Source organism: Sceloporus undulatus, chromosome 2 (genome assembly GCF_019175285.1).
Source record: "Sceloporus undulatus isolate JIND9_A2432 ecotype Alabama chromosome 2, SceUnd_v1.1, whole genome shotgun sequence".
Lineage (NCBI taxonomy): Eukaryota > Metazoa > Chordata > Lepidosauria > Squamata > Phrynosomatidae > Sceloporus > Sceloporus undulatus.
In genome coordinates this window covers 307,972,413-307,992,882 of record NC_056523.1, presented here as the reverse complement: position 1 = coordinate 307,992,882, position 20,470 = coordinate 307,972,413, and the positions used below count along the sequence as shown (strand labels likewise).

Below are 20,470 nucleotides of genomic sequence, written 5' to 3'. Positions count from 1 at the left end.
TGATATGTCGGCTCACTTACTCATCTTTATTTTTGTTTTTCTTTCCCTTCCTAGCTAACTCTAGTCTCTGTTCAGTGTATCTTACCATCAATGACAAAACATTATCTGCAGTCTTTTTAGATTTCGCCCAGTTTGTTTTTCTGCAGTGGTGATTTTAAGACTGATTTCTCTGAACCACTCTCATTTGTTGCTAAAAATATTTTCCTTAGTACTGTTTCAGATGCCAGGTGAGAGGCTCACCTCTCAATGGTCAATAGATTTGCATTATTTTTAACTGTCTGTCACTCTGTGACCTACTGAGCTGTGGTCATAGGAGCTGGAGATTTATTTAAATTGTGCTCCACTTGCTTTTTCTTTTGTCAGATGGCATTTGCAGATCACTAGCTACCATCTCACAATCAGGTTTTTTTTCTCTTTTTCTTTAAAAATTTCATTTGCCATTTCTATAAATACTACCAGTGTAGAGAGAACAAAAGGGAGGAGAGAAAATGAAAAAAACAAAAACAAAAACAAAAAAACAAAAACAAACAGCAACTACCTGTTGGCAAACTAGGAAATTAAAACCTGGAGGAGAGTGGAGTCAGCGTTCCTAAATGAAAATATTTTTTACTCCTCCCTCAAGCAGATGGTGCGTGGAGATAAACCTGTATGTCATGTATTGCTCCTTCAGTCATCCACAGAATAAACAGTTAGCAATTCTCAATAAAATAATTTTGTTTCAAAGATTATGAAGTTTTGATGCTTAAAAAAGGAAATGCAAGTCTCTTAGAAGTAAACTAATATACCTAAGAAAAAATTATTTGTTTAATATATTTATTTGTATCTCAATTTTGGGATTTGGGACTCAAAGCGGATCACAATTTAAATGTGGCGTAGTGGTATGAGGGTTGGACTGTGACTCTGGGAGACCAGGGTTTGAATCCCGGTTCAGCCATGAAACCCACTGAGTGACCTTGGGCAAGTCACATTCTCTCTGCTTCAGAGGTTGGCAATGGCAATCCTCCTCTGAAGAAACTCGCCAAGAAAAGCCCATGATAGGTTCGCCTTAGGGTCACCATATGTCAGAAATGATTTGAAGGCACAAACCAACAATATCTGAAAGGGCAAGTATTTCATAATAATATTTGTATGTACTGTATATACTCGTCTAAAAATGTATGCCCAAAAATTGACCCCCAAATCCCAAGTTCACTTATTTACGGGTCATTATGGAAACATGATAGCAGCTCTTTTAGAAGCCATGTGGAGAAGAGTTTAGCAAGAAAGAGCCAAGCAGAAAGATTCCTAGGTGATTGACTGATATTGCTGTTTGTTTTTAAGAGTCCCTCTCCTGCCCACATGTCTGGCTGAAACGAAAGCTGAAATGATGAAGAAAAGGCTCAATGAGAGTCTCTCTTGTCATATGCACACATAAGGAGCCTCCAAGTTTTACCCTCAACCTATCATGTCATGGCAAAATCCAAAAATTTTGCCCTCAAAACATGACCTCGATTTATACACGAAGTCGACTTACAGTTGAGTATATATGGTATTTAAAAGGTGTGCAAAGTGTAATCAGTATAAATGGGATTAAATATGACAAGAATAAGCTATTAACATTTTGCTATAAAAGTGCAAGCATAAATATGAATTGTATATGATCACCACTTATATACTGTACCAAAAAATAAAAGAGGACATTCCCCCTCATTCAATACTAACCTACACTGAGAAGAGCTTCTATAAATTCTTCTGTCACAATAGGAAGAGGAAGCCGAAATATGTCATAAAGAACTTCAAGAAGCCCTCTCTATGAACATAAAATGGTTAGGTTTACAAAAATCAGAAGAAAACTAAGAATCTTTACTGAGCATATGGTTTCAAAATGTTAAAATGCATGAAAATGCAACTAAAATACTCCCCACGTTGGCTACCATTTTTACAACAGTTTATGTTCCCTCTTAAATCTCAAATCCACATTTGTTTAGAAACATATTTATAATAATTAAAATGTTTGTGGACATTAATAAAGCCCAAGTTAAGTATCTTCTGAAATAAAATACCCTTTGATATCACCCAGAGATGTACAGGTACAGTGTGATTGTTGGAAGAATTACCATTATGCTAAACAGATACACTTCTTGAAACACGCAGATTCTTAGCCCAAGATGCCACTGGGGTAGGCACACATGCTAGAAAGTTATAGACTTCAACCTCAAATAACATTCACAAGCTTGAGAAGTAAAACTGGACTAGACTACCCAATCCCCAATCGTACCCAACTGTTGTACTAAGAATATACATGCCAAAGAGACAGAACATGGAAAACTAGGCTCTAATGAATGTGACAGTGACCAACATTAATTATTATTATTATTATTATTATTATTATTATTAACCTTTATTTATAAAGCGCTGTAAATTTAAATAAACATCATGTAGGCAGGCACCGTACCTACATTAGAGGGAGTATATAAAGTGTTTAAACTTTAATATATAATAGTTAAAATCAAAAGTGAATGATAATGCCTTCAACTAAATTTAGTGTACTCAGTCACAAGTAGTAACTGTGCAATCTGGCCGCAAGAACAGGATTGCCCAAGGGGCATGTACCATCTGACTCCTGCTCAGAAACATACTGAACAGATGCCAAAGGGAGAAAAAAAAATCATACATCTCCCTACAAAAATATCATAAGAATTGAGAACTACCAAGACTGATAATTATTCCTGTAGAAATCACTTACCCGTATTTCCATGTTAGGTATACAAAGCACTCCAATAAGAGATTGGATCCCAGAATTCCCTGGCTTGCATAAACTAATAATACCTAAAGTCAAAATGAAATGCAGTTACACAACAGCACACTGATAAAATTACCCATATGCAAATATTCAACTGATATTTCCATGTGGCCTTTCTTTTTTTGAGCCACAGGGTAATTATTTAAGGGGAAACCTGCAACATATAGTTAAATACCATTGGTTCAAAAGTGATCTATCATGAGGATTTATATGGTCATGACCAAAAGTGTTTCTTTATCATAGAAGCAGTACAAAAGGGCAGCTCAGGATTTGAATAAGAATTTTTCCTCGTCTGAAAGTAAAAAAATAATAATAATCTTGTAATGAAAAAATATTGGAATGCCACTAGACAACATTTTGGAACAGAACTATTTTACTACAACACTCTCTTTTTAACCTGTTTTCACTGGTATCCTCAATCTCTAGGAATGCCCCTACAAGGTTTGGCTTGTAAGACTGGCACAGCTGTTATCAGAAAAGGATAGTGTGAACACTGTGATCAATGCATTGGTAAACTAAAGACCGGATTACTATAGTGCACTTTAAACTTCTAATTTGGTCCCCAAGGCTGGTGCAGAAATGTCACAGGTAGGCTGGTAATGGGAGTGGCTCAATCCAAGTTGAGTGAACTGCATTAGCTGCCTACATGCTACTAGGCCAGGTTTAAGGTTTTGCTACTTTGAAACACCACCAGGCGGGTCCATAACTGGTTGGAAAAGCATACTACAAGCAGAAAGGTGTGCTCAAAGAGTTGTCTTCCGTGATTCTGTGATGGGGCTGATACGCTTCAATATTTTTATCAGTAATTCAGATGATGGGGTGGAAGGAATCCATACTAAATTTGTGGTTACAAAACTAGGAGGAGTAATTAACACATTGAAACATGGGAATTCAAAAGGACCTTGATAAACTTGAAAACTGGACTGAAATGACTAAAATGAAATTCAACAGAGACAAATGTAATATTCTACGTTTAGACAACAAAATTGAATAAGTACAGAATGGAGGATAATTGATTAGGCAGTACAACATGTGAAAAAGATTTTGGGATCAATGTTGATCATAAGTTGAACATGATCCAGAAAATGTGATGCTGTAGCAAAGAAGGCAAATGCTATCTTAGCCTGCATTAACATAAGCATAGTTTCCAAGTCAAAGAAAGTAACAATCACACTATATTCTTTGCTGATCAGGTGGCCTCATCTGGAGCACTGTGTTCAGGTCTGAGTTTTAAGATGGATATAGACAAATTGGAATGAGTTCAGAGAAGGATAATAAGGATGGTAAGAAGTACAGAGAACAAAATATATGAAGAGAGGTTGAAGGGGCTGAGAACCAAGCTGAATAACTTGGTGAAGAGAAGATTGAGAGGTGACATGATTGCCCTCTTTAAATACCCCAAGGTCTACCACAAGGAGGAGGGTACAGGCTTTTTCTCTGCTGCCTCAGAGAGTAGAACTAGGTCGAATGGTTTTCCGTTACAGTATGGTAGATTTTTATTGAATTTCATGACAGTGAGAGTGGTTCAGCAGTGGAACTTCTGCGTATAGTAGTGATAAAGAGAAGCAGTGAGAGACATGTGACAATCTCTCACACAAACTATAGGTGCCAGAGCTTAAGCTCTGAGGGGCGGGGCTGGTGAGAGCGGCCCCATAAAGCCGGCTCCCGGCCTCCCTGAAGAGGATGCCACCGCTCGCCCTCCTTTCATCTGGGCAGCGGCCCAGAGGACTCTCTCTTTGCCGCCGGAGCGGTGGTTTTGAGGGGTGGGGCCGGTGAGTGCGGCGAGAGGGTTGTGCCAAAGCCAGCCTAGCACAGAGGATGATTTCTGTATCACACCTCTGTTCTTTTTATGGTTTGCAAGGGGGAGGGAGAGGGCATGGATGCGGGGAATGCGTTGGCTGGGGAGGAAGAGGCTAACATCGGTGCGAGCGGGGCTCCCATTGATGTAGTGTGGGGCAGGGGGAGGTATGGTGGTAGGAAGGTGGACTTGCGTTACAGAGGAAGGCGAGATCGATGCTTAATATCTATCTCTCCTTCCGGTCCCCCTCCTAACCAAAGGGTCCTGAGGGTCATTCCAACCGTGCCACAAACCCTGTCGCTGCTCAATGCCAGGTCAGTCACAACAAGTCCACATCCTCCATGATCTGTTTGGAGGACAATAATTGCGACCTGGCTTTGCATTACAGAGACCTGGCTTGGCTGAGGAAGATGCGTGTGGTGGGCTCAGGCCCTGCCTGCTGGTGTCTCGGTGAAGGACCAGCCCAGGTTAGGTGGGCGGGGGGGGGGGGTTTGCCGTTGATCCAAAGAAACACCTTGTCTCTCACCAGGAACCACATCCGACAAACTTCCCTTATCGAGTGTATTTACCTGACCCTGAAGGCTAGGGACAGTCTAGGGATTCTGTTGGTGTATCGGCCACCCCGTGCGCTAACGGACTCCCTTAACGAGCTGACACAGCTGGTCGCGGAGCTGATGTTGGAGACGCCCAGGCTGTTAGTCCTGGGCGACTTCAACATCCCCTTCGCGACCAACTATGTTCCATCCGGTGCGGCTCGGCAATTCATGGATACCATGACGGCCATGGGCCTGTCCCAGCTGATCTCGGGTCCAACGCATTTCGTGGGTAATACACTTGATTTGGTCTTTTGTTCGGATGCGGAAAATCCGTGGGCGGAAATAAGTAATATTTCCCCCCTGTCATGGACGGATCATTTCCTGGTGGAGGCAAAAATCAAGGTCTATACCCAGATCCCCCCCCCGGGGGTGGCGGACCTATTAGGATGGTCCACCCTCGAAGGCTGATGGAACCCAAAAGGTTCCAGGAAGCCCTAGAGGGACACATGGTTGGAAGTGACGCCGACTCTGTTGATGCCTTGACTGGTATTTGGAATACCGGTCTCTCTAGGGCTATACACAGTATCGCACCCAAGCGCCCTCTCAGGCCCGCTTCCAAACGTAAGCCCTGGTATACGGAAGATCTCCGGGCAAGGAAGCGGGACCTGCGACGGCTAGAGTACCGCTGGCGGAAACACCTTTGCTTAGACGACAAGGCTCTCCTAGACCAACTGTTAGAGGACTATGGAGAGGCGATACGAGCAGCTAAGAACTCGTTCTATGGTGCTTGTGTCGCGTCCGCGGAGTCGCGTCCAGCAGAGTTGTTCAGGGTAGTCAGGGAGCTAACTCAGCTCCCCACTGCCCCGAACCAGATCCTTGATCCTTCTAAGGCCTGCTGCGACCATTTTAATAACTTCTTCGCGGATAAAACCTCTCAGATAAGCGAAGGTCTTAATGCCGACATTAGAGCAGAACCTAGACTGGAGGCGTCCAGAGCCTCCGTGGACTCTATTAAACTGGATCAGTTTGAGTTGGTAAGTACCGATGATGTGGACAAGATCCTTGGAAGTGTTCGGAAGACAACCTGTTCTCTCTATCCCTGTCCCTCATGGCTAGCAGCTCAGGGGGGACCGGCAGTAATGTCTCTGTTACGCCGGATCATTAATACATCTTTGAGGGAAGGGCAATTTCCATCTGAACTTAAATTGGCCATTGTAAAACCTCTATTAAAAAAGCCCTCCCTCGACCCCCTGGTACATAGTAATTATCGGCCAGTCTCGCTGCTGCCATTTTTGGGGAAGGTGATCGAGAGGGCGGTTGCAATCCAGCTTCAATCGGTCTTGGATGAAACGGATTATCTGGACCCATTTCAAACCGGCTTTCGGGCGGGTTATGGGGTTGAGACGGCCATGGTCGCCTTGGTCGATGATCTCCATCTGGGCATCGACAGGGGAAGCGTGTCCCTGTTGGTGCTCTTGGACATCTCAGCGGCTTTCGATACCATAGACCATGGTATCCTTCTGGAGCGCCTGGCAGAGGTGGGAATCGGGGGCACTGCGCTCCAGTGGTTCCGGTCCTACCTCTCTGGGAGGTTCCAGATGGTGCAGCTGGGAGACGTGTGCTCCGATAAGAGGGCCCTTACATCTGGGGTCCCTCAAGGAGCCATTCTGTCTCCCATGCTTTTCAACATTTACATGAAATTGCTGGAAGAGATCATCCGGGGGCATGGGGCGCGGGGTTATCAGTACGCTGATGACACCCAAATAGTCTTCTCTATGTCTCCGACTGATGCAGTGACCGAGGATGGCATCTCTCCTCTCGTGGCCTGTCTGGAGTCGGTAATGGGCTGGATGAGGGAAAACCGACTCAGTCTGAATCCAGAGAAAACGGAGGTACTTGTGATAGGTCCCCCTGGTCCAGGAATGGCGGTGGTTCCACCTGTCCTGAACGGGATCACGCTTCCTGTGAAGGACTCCGTGCGCAGTCTGGGGGTGCTTCTTGACACGCCTCTTCACCTTACAACTCAGGTGAATGCGACGGTCAAGAGCACCTGTTATCAGCTTCGGCTTATTCGCCAGCTGCGCCCATACCTGGCCCAGAGGGACCTTGAAACAGTGGTACATGCTCTGGTAACCTCTAGATTGGATTTCTGCAATGCGCTCTACATGGGGCAACCCTTATACCATACCCGGAAGCTACAGTTGGTACAGAATATGGCAGCCAGACTGGTCACTGGTACTTCCAGGGCCAGCCATATTACACCTGTGCTAAGAGACCTGCATTGGCTGCCTATCCGCTTCCAGGCACAGTATAAGGTGTTGGTGATCACCTATAAAGCCGTACATGGCTTGGGCCCAGGATACCTGAAGGACCGCCTCTCCCCATACATTCCGCCCCGCACCCTCAGAACATCTGGGCAGCAATTACTTAGGGTTCCAGGGGCCAGACTTACCTCCACAGCGAGGAGGATGTATTCCATCGCCGCCCCGGCCCTTTGGAACACGCTGCCCACAGAGCTCCGCTTGGCCACCTCCCTGGCCCAGTTTAGAAGGGATTTAAAGACCTTTTTATTTCAAGCTGCATTCCCTGAATGAAGCTCCATCTGGCCTTCCTCCCTCTTTTGCTGGCAAGATGGTTGGCTGATGGGTTTTAATTTGTTTTTAATCTGTGTATTTGTTGATATTTGATGTATCTGATGTATGTGATTCTATTGTGTTGTTCACCGCCCTGATCTTTGGAAGGGTGGTATATAAATAAAAATTTTATTATTATTATTTATTATAAGCTGCATAGGCAGGGAGAGCTGGTGGGATGACAAAGCAATACAGCAGTAAAGTTGTAAAATGAATTAGGCTGTTTATGTGCTGGTTTGCAATAGTAAAAGAATTCAAACAACAGGATAGGAATTTTTGCACACTCCAAAGAACATTATCATTCCATTTAATATCTTGTGAAAAATACCTTACCTGCCCATGAACGAAATGCTGCCACAATTCCCATTTTACTAGCGGAGAGCCGTGCTTCTCGGTCCTCTCTGTTTGGAGAATGAGATTGTGAAATGAGATAGCTGCTCTAGTCCAAAGCAGATTGATACTTTAAGCCTTACTAAAATGTGACTAGTGGCAACTGTACTCACTTGAGCTGTCCCTCTGCAGTGTCAGGATTATGCCTGTAGTGAAAGTCTGTATATGGAGCTAAAATCCGCTAAAAAAAATAAGAAAAAAAATGCACTCATTCCTATTAGCACTATACCACCTTTATTCTTATGCACTTTAAAAGGTTTAGAAAAGAATACAGTTTCTTCCTATTAGGTGCCTGGATTTCCGCCTGTTTGCCATCATCACTTGTTAAAAAAACTGACACAAAATAGAGTCAATCTGGGGTTTACTGAAGAATGCTTTTAACTAAATTGAAAACATACATACTATCAACAAAAGCACAAAACACTTCTTTTTCCAAGTTATGAAATATGCTTGTGGCCAACTATACCATAAAGTGGTTTGAATGTTGGACTGCAACTCTGGAGACGAGGGTTCAATACCCAGCTCTGCCATGAAACCCACTGGATGAGCTTGGACAAGTCATATGCTCTCAACCTCAAGGGAAGGCAATGTCAAAACTCCCCTGAAGAGATCTTGCCAAGGAAACTCCATGACAGATTCACCTTAGAGTTGCTGTAAGTTGGAAATGACTTGAAGGCTTTTGTTGTTAGTTGTTGTGTGCCTTCAAGTTGTTTCTATCTTAAGGCGATCCTAAGGTAAACTTATCTTGTGGTTTTCCTGGCAAGTTTTTTTTTTTAAAGAGGGCTTGCCATTACCATCCTCTGGGGCTAAGAGTGTGACTTTTCCACAGCCACCCAATGGGTTTGTATGGCCAAGCCGGGATGTGAACCCTGGTCTCCAGATTCATAGTCCAAAGCACACCATGCTGGCCCTCGACTTGAAGGCACACCACAAAGAACAATAAGTGTTTGGACTGTTGGTCAACAAAATAATTTCATTAGTAAAGGGGAATCAAAGAATAGGATCAAAACTATAAGCTTGTTTCTGAGCAAACTTACATAGAATCATAGAGTTGGAAGAGACCGCAAGGGCCATCCAGTCCAACCCCCTGTCAGTCCAATTGTCAACAGTTAGACACTGAATTGGCAGTCGTGCATGTATTTGCGACTTTTAATATAATTATTTTGTTTTAGCTTTTATTAAGCAAACACTTTTTACAGGAAAAAAAAATAGTGAGCATGATAGAGATTCAGATTGTGATCACAGATGTAGGAATGTTTGTAATTTTCAGGTCTCAAGGAACCTCCGCATAAAAGAATTTATATCTCTAGCGCAAAGCATGTTTATTTTTTTTTAAATCATGATCTCTCTGGGATCCCTTAGTAATTTCTCAAAGGACACTAGGCTTCCAGGGAACCTTGGTTGAAAAATCCTGCTTTAACCTATCATTGTATCAACCAGGCAGTGGTAAGTGACATGAGGATACATATAGGATACTTCAGAGGAGTCAAATGCATACAGCTCTTTCTTTCTTTTGAAATGAAATGAGTAAATATAGAAGCAGTATGAGTGTAGAAAAGAAGGTTCCTACCTCTAATTCTACATCTGCTCGTACATACTGTCGAGTCTTTGGATGATTGAGAAGATGTAAGACTGTAGTTATGAGGGCCTCATTTATACGGCTTAACTGGCAATCAATCACATTTTTTAAAATGGTACTTAATCCACCCCGAAGTGCAACTATTTCTGGATTCTGAATTGCTGAAAGAGAATGATTCAACTAATGAAAGCATGTAACATCATCATCCACTTTTCTAGGACTAAGATCTACTTTATATTTTTGTATCACAATTCACAAAAATATTAATATTAATAAAGAGAGAAAATTGTAGTTTCAACACTCATTTAAAATATATTCTAAATTTATTTTGCTTATACACTGAAACAGATTTTATAATCTCCTTAAATTTTTCCACAGTTATAGTCATTTCACTATATATACACATACAGAGATAGAGATGTTTTAGACCAGCGGTTCCCAACCTTTGTTGGGCCGCGACCCCCATTGGGGAGGAAAGTCCCGCCCGTGGCCCCCTGACAGGTTAGGAGGCCAGGAAGGGGCAGGACTTCCAGCCACCTACAAGCCCCAGCAGGCTTTGCGGCTGGAAGTCCCGCCTCTTCCCAGCCTCCCAACCAATTAGGGAGGCCACCAGGGGAGAAGGGGCGGGACTTCCGGCTGCAAAGGCCTCTGGGGCTTGCAGTCCCGTCTCCTTCTCCCTGTGGTTGCCTAGCAGCTGCGGGGAGAAAAGGAGGAGGCAGCCCTGACCATCCCTTCCTCCCCACGGCTGTCTGGCAGCCGCGGGAAGGGAGGGAAGGAGCAGGAGGACCCCCACCCTCTTTCCTTCCTCCCCACGGCTGTCTGGCAGCTGTGGGAAGGGAGGGAAGGAGCAGGAGGACCCTCACCCTCTTTCCTTCCTCCCCGCGGCTGTCTGGCAGCCGCGGGAAGGGAGGGAAGGTGGAGGAGGCGGCCCCGCCCCCATCCCCTTCTCCTTGCAAGTGCCTGTGCCAGCACTCGCAGGGAGAAGGGAAAGAGGAGGGAGCCCCGCCGGCACCTGCAGAGAAAAGGGGAGGAGGAGGCGGGGGGATTCCCAACTGTGCGACCCCCGCGAAAGGGTCGCAACCCCCTGGTTGGGAACCCCTGTTTTAGACATACTTGGTTCAATACAATAAACAAATGAATGGACACATTTACTCTGCTAATAGATACTTTAGGTAGTTTAATAATTGTCAAGTTTTTCCTACACATGTTCATCTCATGCTAGCCATACTGTGTTCAATGAGGTTTACCTCCAAGTAATTAAATACAGGATTGCAGTCTGAATCTATCTATGCCAGAGATTATTAAGACGGTTTTAGCAAACTGATTTTAGGTTCCCAAGTGGATGAACCAAATGCATTTGCACAGCTTGAAAACTAGCCTTATAAACTGTTCATTTGCTTCAGTTATTGGATGATGCTCAACACAAGGAGCCAAGAGATAGTGAAAATGGCACATCTTACTCACATAAAATAATATCAGAAGAGTAATCAATGCACAATATGCATTTCTTGTCAGATACTGGACTACTGGGAATGAAGTGCAAATTTATGTCAGGAGCCATGTCCATGCTATAAAGTTCAACAGGTCAATACTAGTTTTCTTAAAAGGATTTTTAAAAGTTATCTTTTAGAACACAACCAGCAGTTTTCATCTCTGAATTTGTATTGTTATTTTTTTTTCTTTTTAAAAGCTGTTTTTGGAATGAATTTGATTCAACTACTTATTGGAAGCTTCTCTTAAAATTCTTTTGATAAGTAGTGCGTCTACACTGTAGAAATAATGCAGTTTGACAGCACTTTAACTGCCATAATTCAATCCTACAGAATCTTGGGATTTTTAGTTTTATGAGACACTAGCACAATTTGTCAGAAAAGACTGAAGACCCTGTAAAATAGCAAATTCCAGGATTTCATAGGATGGCAATAGAGCACTTAAAGTGGTGTCAAACTGCATTATTTTTACAGTACAGATGCACCTAAGATCTTAACACCGTGATACTTTGTACTGCAAGCTCTTTTTTGTTCCCGGGTGCTTCCCATCATATGCACCAATAGCTACAGGTCTGTGTACGTGAAAGCACTGACTCCCCAAGCTCATTCCCAATGCTCTTGAGTAGAGGTGGAAACAACATTAATCTTCAATGGAAAGAATACCAGAAATCCTTATCAGCAATAATGTTCCAAGGGTAAAAATTCTGCACTGTTTTAATGCACATTTCATGAGGAAATTATTCTATGCAGAAATACATATGGGTTTTCAAATATCTGCATGTTTTTTCCTGCAATATTTCTAATTTTTCCACACAAAAACAGCAATGTTGCACAAAAATGAGTTTAGGGACTGTAGTTTATTGCATGAAAATTGTAGTTTTTTATGAAAAAGGTTTCCACATATCCATATAATTGTTTGTTAAACCTCTTTACACCCATGTTTTCTGTGTAAAATCCAGCAACTTTGCAAAAAAAAAAAAAAACCAACACCACACAGGTAGTTTTGAAAAGTGATTTAGTACAAATATGTTATTTTTGCACGAAAAACAGATTTTGCATCCACACTCTGTATCCAGAACTCCACATGTTTGTGAACAGTGTTGTTCATTGTGAAAGCCCTGGTACTTTTACACACAAAATTGGTTATTTGGAAAATGAAGAAAGAGGGTTGCATGAAACTGGGGAAAACTGCATTATTATCCATCCCTGCACATATTCTTGGACAAAACTACTCTTGAACACACACACAAAAAGGATGTCTAAAAGCTACACACCAGCAGCCGGCCTATGGGGGTCTGTCAACAGGATTATAAAACCAAATATACAAATAAGCAGGTTAGAAAAAAAACCTGGAAGTAAATATTCATGCAATGCATAGTCACAGAGTTCCTGTAATGGCCAAAGTACAGGTGACCTTAAAAAGGACTAAATATAGAATTGAAGCATTTTTTATTGTATAGTCGAGAAGTTGAATTTCCATGTTCAAAGAAGGTTTACTAGATTCCTGATTGTCACGATGATGAGGAAAGAAGACTGAATCCTCTTTTACCTGCGTCTGAGTTTCCCATTAGCTGACCACTAAGACTTTGGTTTCACCAAATAACATAATTCTTCTGTTCATACATTCATCTACTATTTCGGTATTACTATATTCTTCTCCCACCCCACAGAATGCCTCTTGTTCTATGCCAGTGATGGTGAAGATTTTCGAGGCAGAGTGCCCAAACTGCAACCCAAAACCCACTTATTTATTGCAAAGTGCCATGTCCCTCTGGCTTTCTAGTAACAAACTCTGGCAAACTCTGTGCTGGGACGATGGCACATGTGCCCACAGAGAGGGCTCTGAGTGCCACCTCTGGCACGCGTGCCATAGGTTCGCCATCACTGTTCTATGCCATGCAATCACATTTTAGTGTTATTCTGAACATTTCTATAGAAGCAGACTGCTATGAGTCAGCACTCAGTGCTTATCTATAATTTCCCCCCAAAAAATTCTTACCTAGTTCACAGATAATAGCAATACATGCTCGAACCATTCTGTCCCTCTCCTGAAGGCCATCATTTCCAACAGCTATCAAAGAATTTGTAACAGAACTAGGAAATATTGAAGCATTCACAGTGATCATCTGGAAAGAAAAGTGAGAGAAAGTGTTGTGTTTGTCCAGCAATATTTTAAGAATCCGTGCTTGCACATATAGTAAGATTATAGGATCAACTTTATGATTTTATTATTTATATTAAACTCTTCTTCCCTCCATCCTTGACATCTTTTGACTCAACACTCTTCTCTTCAACCTGCAGATCCTTAATTAATTTTGTTTCTACAGTAGTAAATAGGCTTATTTTTTGCATACCAGAGGAAGAACTCATAGTAAGAGAAAAAAGCTATTGTCAAAACATGAGGAACAATTTCTGACTGTGCTCAGTTTGTTTACAGAAGTTGGGGTACAGCAGATAAGCAGTCACAAGTTGCTTCTAAAGCAGATGCCCATCAGTGTATACTCCTTTCCTGACATATTTTCAAAGAATAAGCTTTGTGGCAAATGTGGGAACATAAGATATGCACATAGTACCAAATGTGAGTTAAAATGCCATGCAGTTTGTTACTGTACTCATCCAAGCTTTCCATGACCGCACACAGGCACAACATTTAAGAAAGGAGACGGCCCACGCCCAAATGTTTTTCCCACCTGATAAAAGGTGAAAGTTAACATGGTCTGTAGAGAAACCGGATACAGCACAACCTCAAATATAGTTTGTTTTATTTATTAAAATATTTATAGTTCATCCTTTACCATGAGATTTCACGGCAGTGTACAAAAAATGCAATTTAAAATAATTCCAGATTAAGACAGGAAACAAACATATCAAACATGACAAGTCAGAACAGTTTAAAAGGCTGCAAGAATTAAAAGCTATATAGGTGTATATCTACTGATCTACAGGAAAGGCGGTATATAAATAAAGTTTTTATTTATTTTTATTTATTATATATTCGTGTACAAATCGACCTCATGTATAAGTCGAGGTCAACTTTTAGGGCCAAAATATGGATTTTTCTATGAACCGTGGATACATCGAGGGTGTGCCCTCCTCAGCGTCTCCCTCACTGGGCTTTCCTTGCAAAAGAAGCCCAGCCAGGGAGAGGCTTTTGGGCAATCGCGCTTCCTCCTCGGCATCTCCACAGCCAGGCCCCTTCACTGAGGAAAGGGTCTCGCCCAGGAGAGGCTTTTGGGGAAGGCAATCACCCTCCGTGGCGTCTCCTCAGCAAGGCTCCTTCCCAAGGGAAGGGGCCTCGCCACAGAGGCATTGGGGAAGGCGATCGCCCTCCCCGGCGTCTCCTCGGCAAGGCTCCTTCCCAAGGGAAGGGGCCTGGCCAAAGAGAGGCTTTGGGGAAGGCGATCGTCCTCCCCTGCGTCCCCTCGGCAGGGCTCCTTCCCAAGGGAAGGGGCCTGACTGAAGAGAGGCTTTGGGGAAGGTGATCGCCCTCCCCAGCGTCTCCTCTGCCAGGCCCCTTCTCTGGAGAAAGTGCCTGGCTGAAGAGAGGCTGCAGGGCACGCGATCGTCTCCCTCGCTGGGCTTTTCCTATTGGAGTGAGCCGAGCCGTGGGGGGGGGGCTGCGGGGCAATAGGTCACCCTTGCCAGCGCCTCCCCAGCTGGGCTATCTCTTGCAGAGGTAGCCCAGCTGGGGAGAGGCTTGGTCAAAGTACCGCACTGCCCTGTAGATAAGTCGACCCGCGATTTTGGACACCATTTTGGGGCAAAAATTTCTCGACTTATAGTCAAGTATATACGGTACATTCAAAGTAAATCAAACCCAAGAGGCTTTAAACATCCATGTCTCGACATGGTGTCAGAAAGAAACCAATGTTGCTGCCAGTCAGACCTCCAAGAGGAGAGTATACCACAATTAGACACAGCAAGAGCTGAGAAGGCTCTCTCCCATCTTCAAAAACTAGACATGGTCAAGAGGGGCTATTATCTGGATCAAATACCACCAGAGAATATCAGAGTTTCCAAGCGGGGCTATGAAAAAAAATCCTGAATAGAATTCTAAAGCTATCAACTTCCAGACTTCTGCAATCAGCTAATGATCTACCAGCAGATTCCAATCAGTCTCTGCCCTTCTTATATTATGAATAAAATTACCTTCAGGCTGTGTGTGTAAGGTGTATATGAAACATTTCATGCAAAACTATTATTCAACGGTGTATTTACATACCTTTCTGACTAATCGAAGTGCCTGTGTTCTTTCTACTTCATTACTTTGCTGTATATCAATGCACCTTAAAAATAAAAATATGGATTAAATATATTATTCTTTTACAGCTAGCATTCTGGAAAGCATATTTTTTTTATGCTCACCCTAAAGGCTTAATGGATAAGGAAAAAGTTACGGTAAATGGCGGCTGTGTGATGTGCAAGGGAGGCACCTAGGCATGGGTGAGGCTAAAAAATGTGCACGTCAAGGAGAATGTAAAGAGTTAAATATTAACTTTTATCAAAAAAGGAACCATCCCCTTCTCTAAGTAGTGTAGTGAAAGGCTAGAGCTTAGTTTGTCCTGGGAGAAACTAAAATAAGCACCACCCACCCATCTGTACTTTCTGGGTGCTGCTTTGTAGGAGAACACCAAAGAGTTGCTGCTACCAGTTTCCCACCGAGGCATTCAAAAGGGTCAAAAGCAATGGCAGAGAAAATAGAAAGTGTTGGCGCTTTGTTTAGGTTGTTCTAGGATGGACTAAGCTCTCACATTTCACCACTCTACTCAGAGAACAGGATGGCTCCTTCTTTGATAGGAGTTAAGGTACATTATTAACACTATGTTAATGCAGGTATTCCATGCAGCCTTTTAGTTCTCAACTTCCTATTTAAATATATATAGTCAGCTCCTCCTATCTGTGGGCTTGCCCTTTGCGGATTGGAGCATTCTCAGATGGCCTCACCCCATTCACCAACACAGTTACATACACAATGCATCACCATTGAGGAGAACTGGACCTGAGGTCCTGTGAAATTTGCCATTGACAGGGGGGTCTGGAACAGAACCTCCTTGCATATGAAGGGCCAACTGTAACTATTCCACACAGCCATTTCAACCTGTATGCAACTGTCTCTCTTTCAAAAAATACAGCCAGGATATACAATAACTACTTCATAATCAATCTTTGGTTTTGACTCCTAACTAAAATAAACCTGAAGAGAGACGTGTTGGTTGTTGTGTTGCTCAACATAAATATCCCTTAACATTCACGTAGAGTGCAGATTTGTTCAAAAGAACATCCCATGAGCTGGGCTAACATAGAGAGCGCACAGGAAAGATTTTGTGAGCTCAACCCATCCAGGGTGCAACTCAACCCATATAAACTCAGCCAAAACTTGAGATCCTGTTGCATGTTCCAACACCTCATAAAATTTAGTTGGTATTTATATGTAACAGGGCCTTCTCTGTAGCAGCACCCCAAATGTGGAACTTATGCAAGTAAGTTAAGCTGGCTTCACCTCTTTTGAATTTCCAGCAGGCAGCTAAAATGATGCTGTTCTACATCGCATTTAACTGCTCTTTAAGGATTATTTTTTAAGATTTCTTTTAAAAGTTTTTAAACAGTATCGTAAAAAAAATATTTGTTCATCTCAGCAGCTCATGTGAGCTGGAAGGTGATACATAAATACTTTCAATAAATAAATAACTGCCATAATTGGTGAAAACAAGAAAAACGTAGATCCTGCTTGATGGTATTTATGGAATCTCTCCCTCCACATCCCCTCATGTTTATGTATCTATTTCACTGTTACAGCTGAACAAGCAGTAGCCTGAACAATGGGCTGCTGACCAGTCCCTTTTCTAGAACTGAGAAAGTATGCTGGTGCAGTTAAAAGAGGACTTGTACTTTGAAATTTTGCTTCCCTTATTGCTACACAATCTTTCTCAGGAACTAAGAGAAGAAGAATTCCTGAGCTTGTCACTGCAGGAAAAATGAGTGGCTTATGGTATAGTTTCTGAAATGCAGAAAATATAAACTGAAAATAAAATAAAAACTTTTCTTTCATGAGTCACAAAACTGTTTGTATGGAATAGTATAAAAGTCTGCATGGGAGAGGTCATGATGTTACAAATTTGTACTAGCTCACTAAAGTGATGCAAGGACTGTGCTCAAGCCTGATATAAATGGTAGCAAGTTATGCAAATCATGAAAAACAATACAATTCTAACATATATTTGTATTACCTTGCTATCAAATAATCCACCTTCAATTTTAATACTTTCTGCAAAATACTGGAATCTCGGATAAGATATCGAAGGGCTCGCAGTCCTGCCGCTCTCACCTCTTTCGCTTCATTCAGTAAAGCTAACCGCAAACTGTAATGCAAATGATGACAAAGTCATTCAGGCTTTAAATTCTTAAGCCGATCTCTTTTGTTTAAACAAACATGCACATACCATATATTTGACTGGCCAGAGCTGCTCTTAAATACATGGCTAGTCATGTTTACTATAGTTTGACCTTTAACACCAGTAAGTTTTAAAATAATACAAAACATAAAGTATTAGTAAACTCAACATATAGCAAACTAAAAGTAGCAAAAAGCAAGCCAGAGGGCAAGAGAAGAACATAAAATAACATACTCTCTACTGAAAATGTTAATGTTGAAAACATAGTAGACTACCAAGTATCATGGGGGGTGGGGGGTGGGAGAGAAAGATCATGCCTGCACTCCTTTTAAGGAGTTATACAACTGTGGAACACACACAATTTTAAACAACTTAACAAGCAATTTGGTTTGCTTCAAAGCTGGCTGTCAAAATTCAACCAACAATCCAGAGAATGTTAAACAACACCTACCATCTCAATCTGTGATGTCATTATTTGGAGTGAGAGGTGGTGGAATGTGTGTGGCCCAATACTTCCTGTTTTGAAGCTTCTTTAGTTACAAAAAATTCAGTACTAAAGAGCTTAAACTTCTCAAAGGCTCAGCTGGATGGTACTGCTAGTACAGAGGCCAATTGTTCGCCAAATTCAGGGTTATGGAAGTTATTTCCCAATGAAAACACTGCTCAGTAAGAGAGGTTTTTACTTACCTCTATAGCTATATCAGGAAACTATCCTATCTACTTTAGGACCTTTAGCTCTTATTGTGAATAATACTTGGCAGCACATATTAACTACCGTATTTTCCGGTGTATAAGATGACTGGGTGTATAAGATGACCCCCAACTTTTCCATTTAAAAGTTAGAGTTTGGCATATATTTGGCATATAAGACTACCCTCTTCCAACACATGTTAAGGTTAAGAGATGCCTCAGAGAGGGGTGTCTTTTTCCCCTCAGCACACTCGGGCTGCATCCACACTGGGGAAATAACCTGGTTTGGTACCACTTTAACTCTTTTCTGGCTCAAGGCTATGGAATTCTGGGAGTTGGAGATTGTTGTGGGCCCAGAGTGGACCCCACAAAAAACTCCAACTCCCAGAATTCCATAGCCTTGAGCCAGGGCAGTTAAAGCGGTACCAAACTGGGTTATTTCTCCAGTGTGGATGCAGCCTCCCTTTCCTCCCTTTCTAGTGCAAAATCCTCATTTCGCGCCATTGAGGTGGGTCCTTGCAGCACCACAAAACCCACTCTGTGGTTTAAAAATAAAAGATCCACACTTTCCCCCTCCTTTCCCTATCTCTTGGCTTTCCTTCTATATGAGTGAGTGAGAGAAGGGTCAGAGGAAGATACTTAAAAAAAAAGAAAGAAAGCCAGGCCTCTTTTTTTTTAACCCCCCTTCCAGGACTTGGCCAAGGAAAAAAAGGAGGCTCCTCTCCTGCCCCAGCCCCGTGCATTCCATTTAGAGAGGCTTTGGCTCCGCTTTTCCCCATTGCCTTGCATTGCTTTGCCTTTGCTTTGCTTGCAAAATGGTGCAGCTGCAAGCTTTGCATTGCTCTGCTGCTGCTGTGAAGCCGAGAAACATAGGAGCATGAAATGGAGGATGGGATCCAGGGGGAAAAAGAGGAGGTGGAGGAGGAGAACTGTGGCTGCATCCACACTGGAGAAATAACGAGGTTTGGCAGCGCATTAACTCTAGGTCTGGCTCTTTGCTATGGAATTCTGGGAGTTGGAGCTTGTTGTGGGGCCCAGAGCAGAGCTCCGCAGCCATTTTTCAGCTCCCCCCACCATATGCGGTGACCAGTCTAGCTCGGAAGTTTCTGCACCTGGCGTATAAGACCCCCCCCCCAACATTTGAGAAGATTTTCCAGGGTTAGAAAGTCGTCTTATATGCGAGAAAATACGGTAGATTTCTTTTTAAGAAGTTCTAAGATAAATCATACTATACTATCTTGCAAAGTAAATTACTTCTTCTTTAGTTATCTGCTAATATGACTAGCATCAGAAGTTATCTAAAAGCAATATGTTTCCAGTGTCTGGCATGATCTGTTTTTTATTCTCAGAAGGAACTATATCTTAAACCATTAATGGTCATGAACTACAAAAGCAACCAAGGAAGCTAGAGCCCTGAGTCTGCAAGACCTGAGCAACTTAGGGATCTTTCATCCAAAGTGTCCCTACAGGTCAAAGTAATTTGACAGCAATTAACCGGGGGGAAGGGAACACACACTAAATAGGTAAATAAATGCCTTTATGTTACACTGGTGCAACATATACTTTCTCTAAAACTTTTTCACATTTAGAGCATTAAAGCAATTTCAAATGTTAAAACACCACAGAGAGTCTCACAAGGCAACAACAAACACAAATTAACTAAAGCCACAGTGTTTGTGACCGAAATGATAATTAAATATTAAAGCTCCTGCAAAGTTGTTCCTCCTCCTCCTCTTCCTTATTATTAACTAAAAATCAAACTCCCAGTCCATGTCTAAGACCAGATATCAATGTACAGCAGTATGTTGCCCATGACTATACAACTCCTGCTGAATGTAGCAGTAAATGAAATGAGTTGTGGATTACAATTCCCATTTATCATAAATGTAGTGGTACAGTGGTACCTCGGGATACGAATTACCCAGCTTACGAATTTTTCGGGATACGAAAAAATCCCATAGGGATTTATTGTTTCGGGTTACGAACGTTTTTTCGGGTTACAAAAAAACGCCGGCGCTGTTTAAATGGAGCCGCGGCAGAGCCGCGGCTTTTTTCCCCATTAGCGCCTATGGCAATTCGGGTTACGAAGGTTTTTCGGGTTACGAAATTAGCCGCGGAACGAATTAATTTCGTAACCCGAGGCACCACTGTACACAGCAATTTCACTGTAACAGTAAAAC

At 42.4% G+C, this 20,470-nt stretch overlaps 1 protein-coding gene across 10 annotated transcripts in view; it reads right to left on the bottom strand.

Annotated features, from left to right (window-relative positions):
* Positions 1–20,470, bottom strand: part of RICTOR (RPTOR independent companion of MTOR complex 2) — a 122,143-nt gene that overhangs the window by 62,661 nt on the left and 39,012 nt on the right. For 9 of the 10 annotated variants that reach the window (XM_042448850.1, XM_042448842.1, XM_042448848.1 and 6 more), the window contains exons 5-12: positions 17,436–17,567; positions 15,431–15,494; positions 13,208–13,334; positions 9,710–9,879; positions 8,253–8,320; positions 8,083–8,150; positions 2,726–2,808; positions 1,702–1,789 (exon numbers count right to left, since the gene is read on the bottom strand). In XM_042448850.1, coding sequence (XP_042304784.1) covers positions 1,702–1,789; positions 2,726–2,808; positions 8,083–8,150; positions 8,253–8,320; positions 9,710–9,879; positions 13,208–13,334; positions 15,431–15,494; positions 17,436–17,567 — 800 coding nt within the window. Of the gene's footprint in view, positions 1–1,701; positions 1,790–2,725; positions 2,809–8,082; positions 8,151–8,252; positions 8,321–9,709; positions 9,880–13,207; positions 13,335–15,430; positions 15,495–17,435; positions 17,568–20,470 lie in introns of those variants that run through there. The other variant, XM_042448852.1, reaches the window with a different exon arrangement.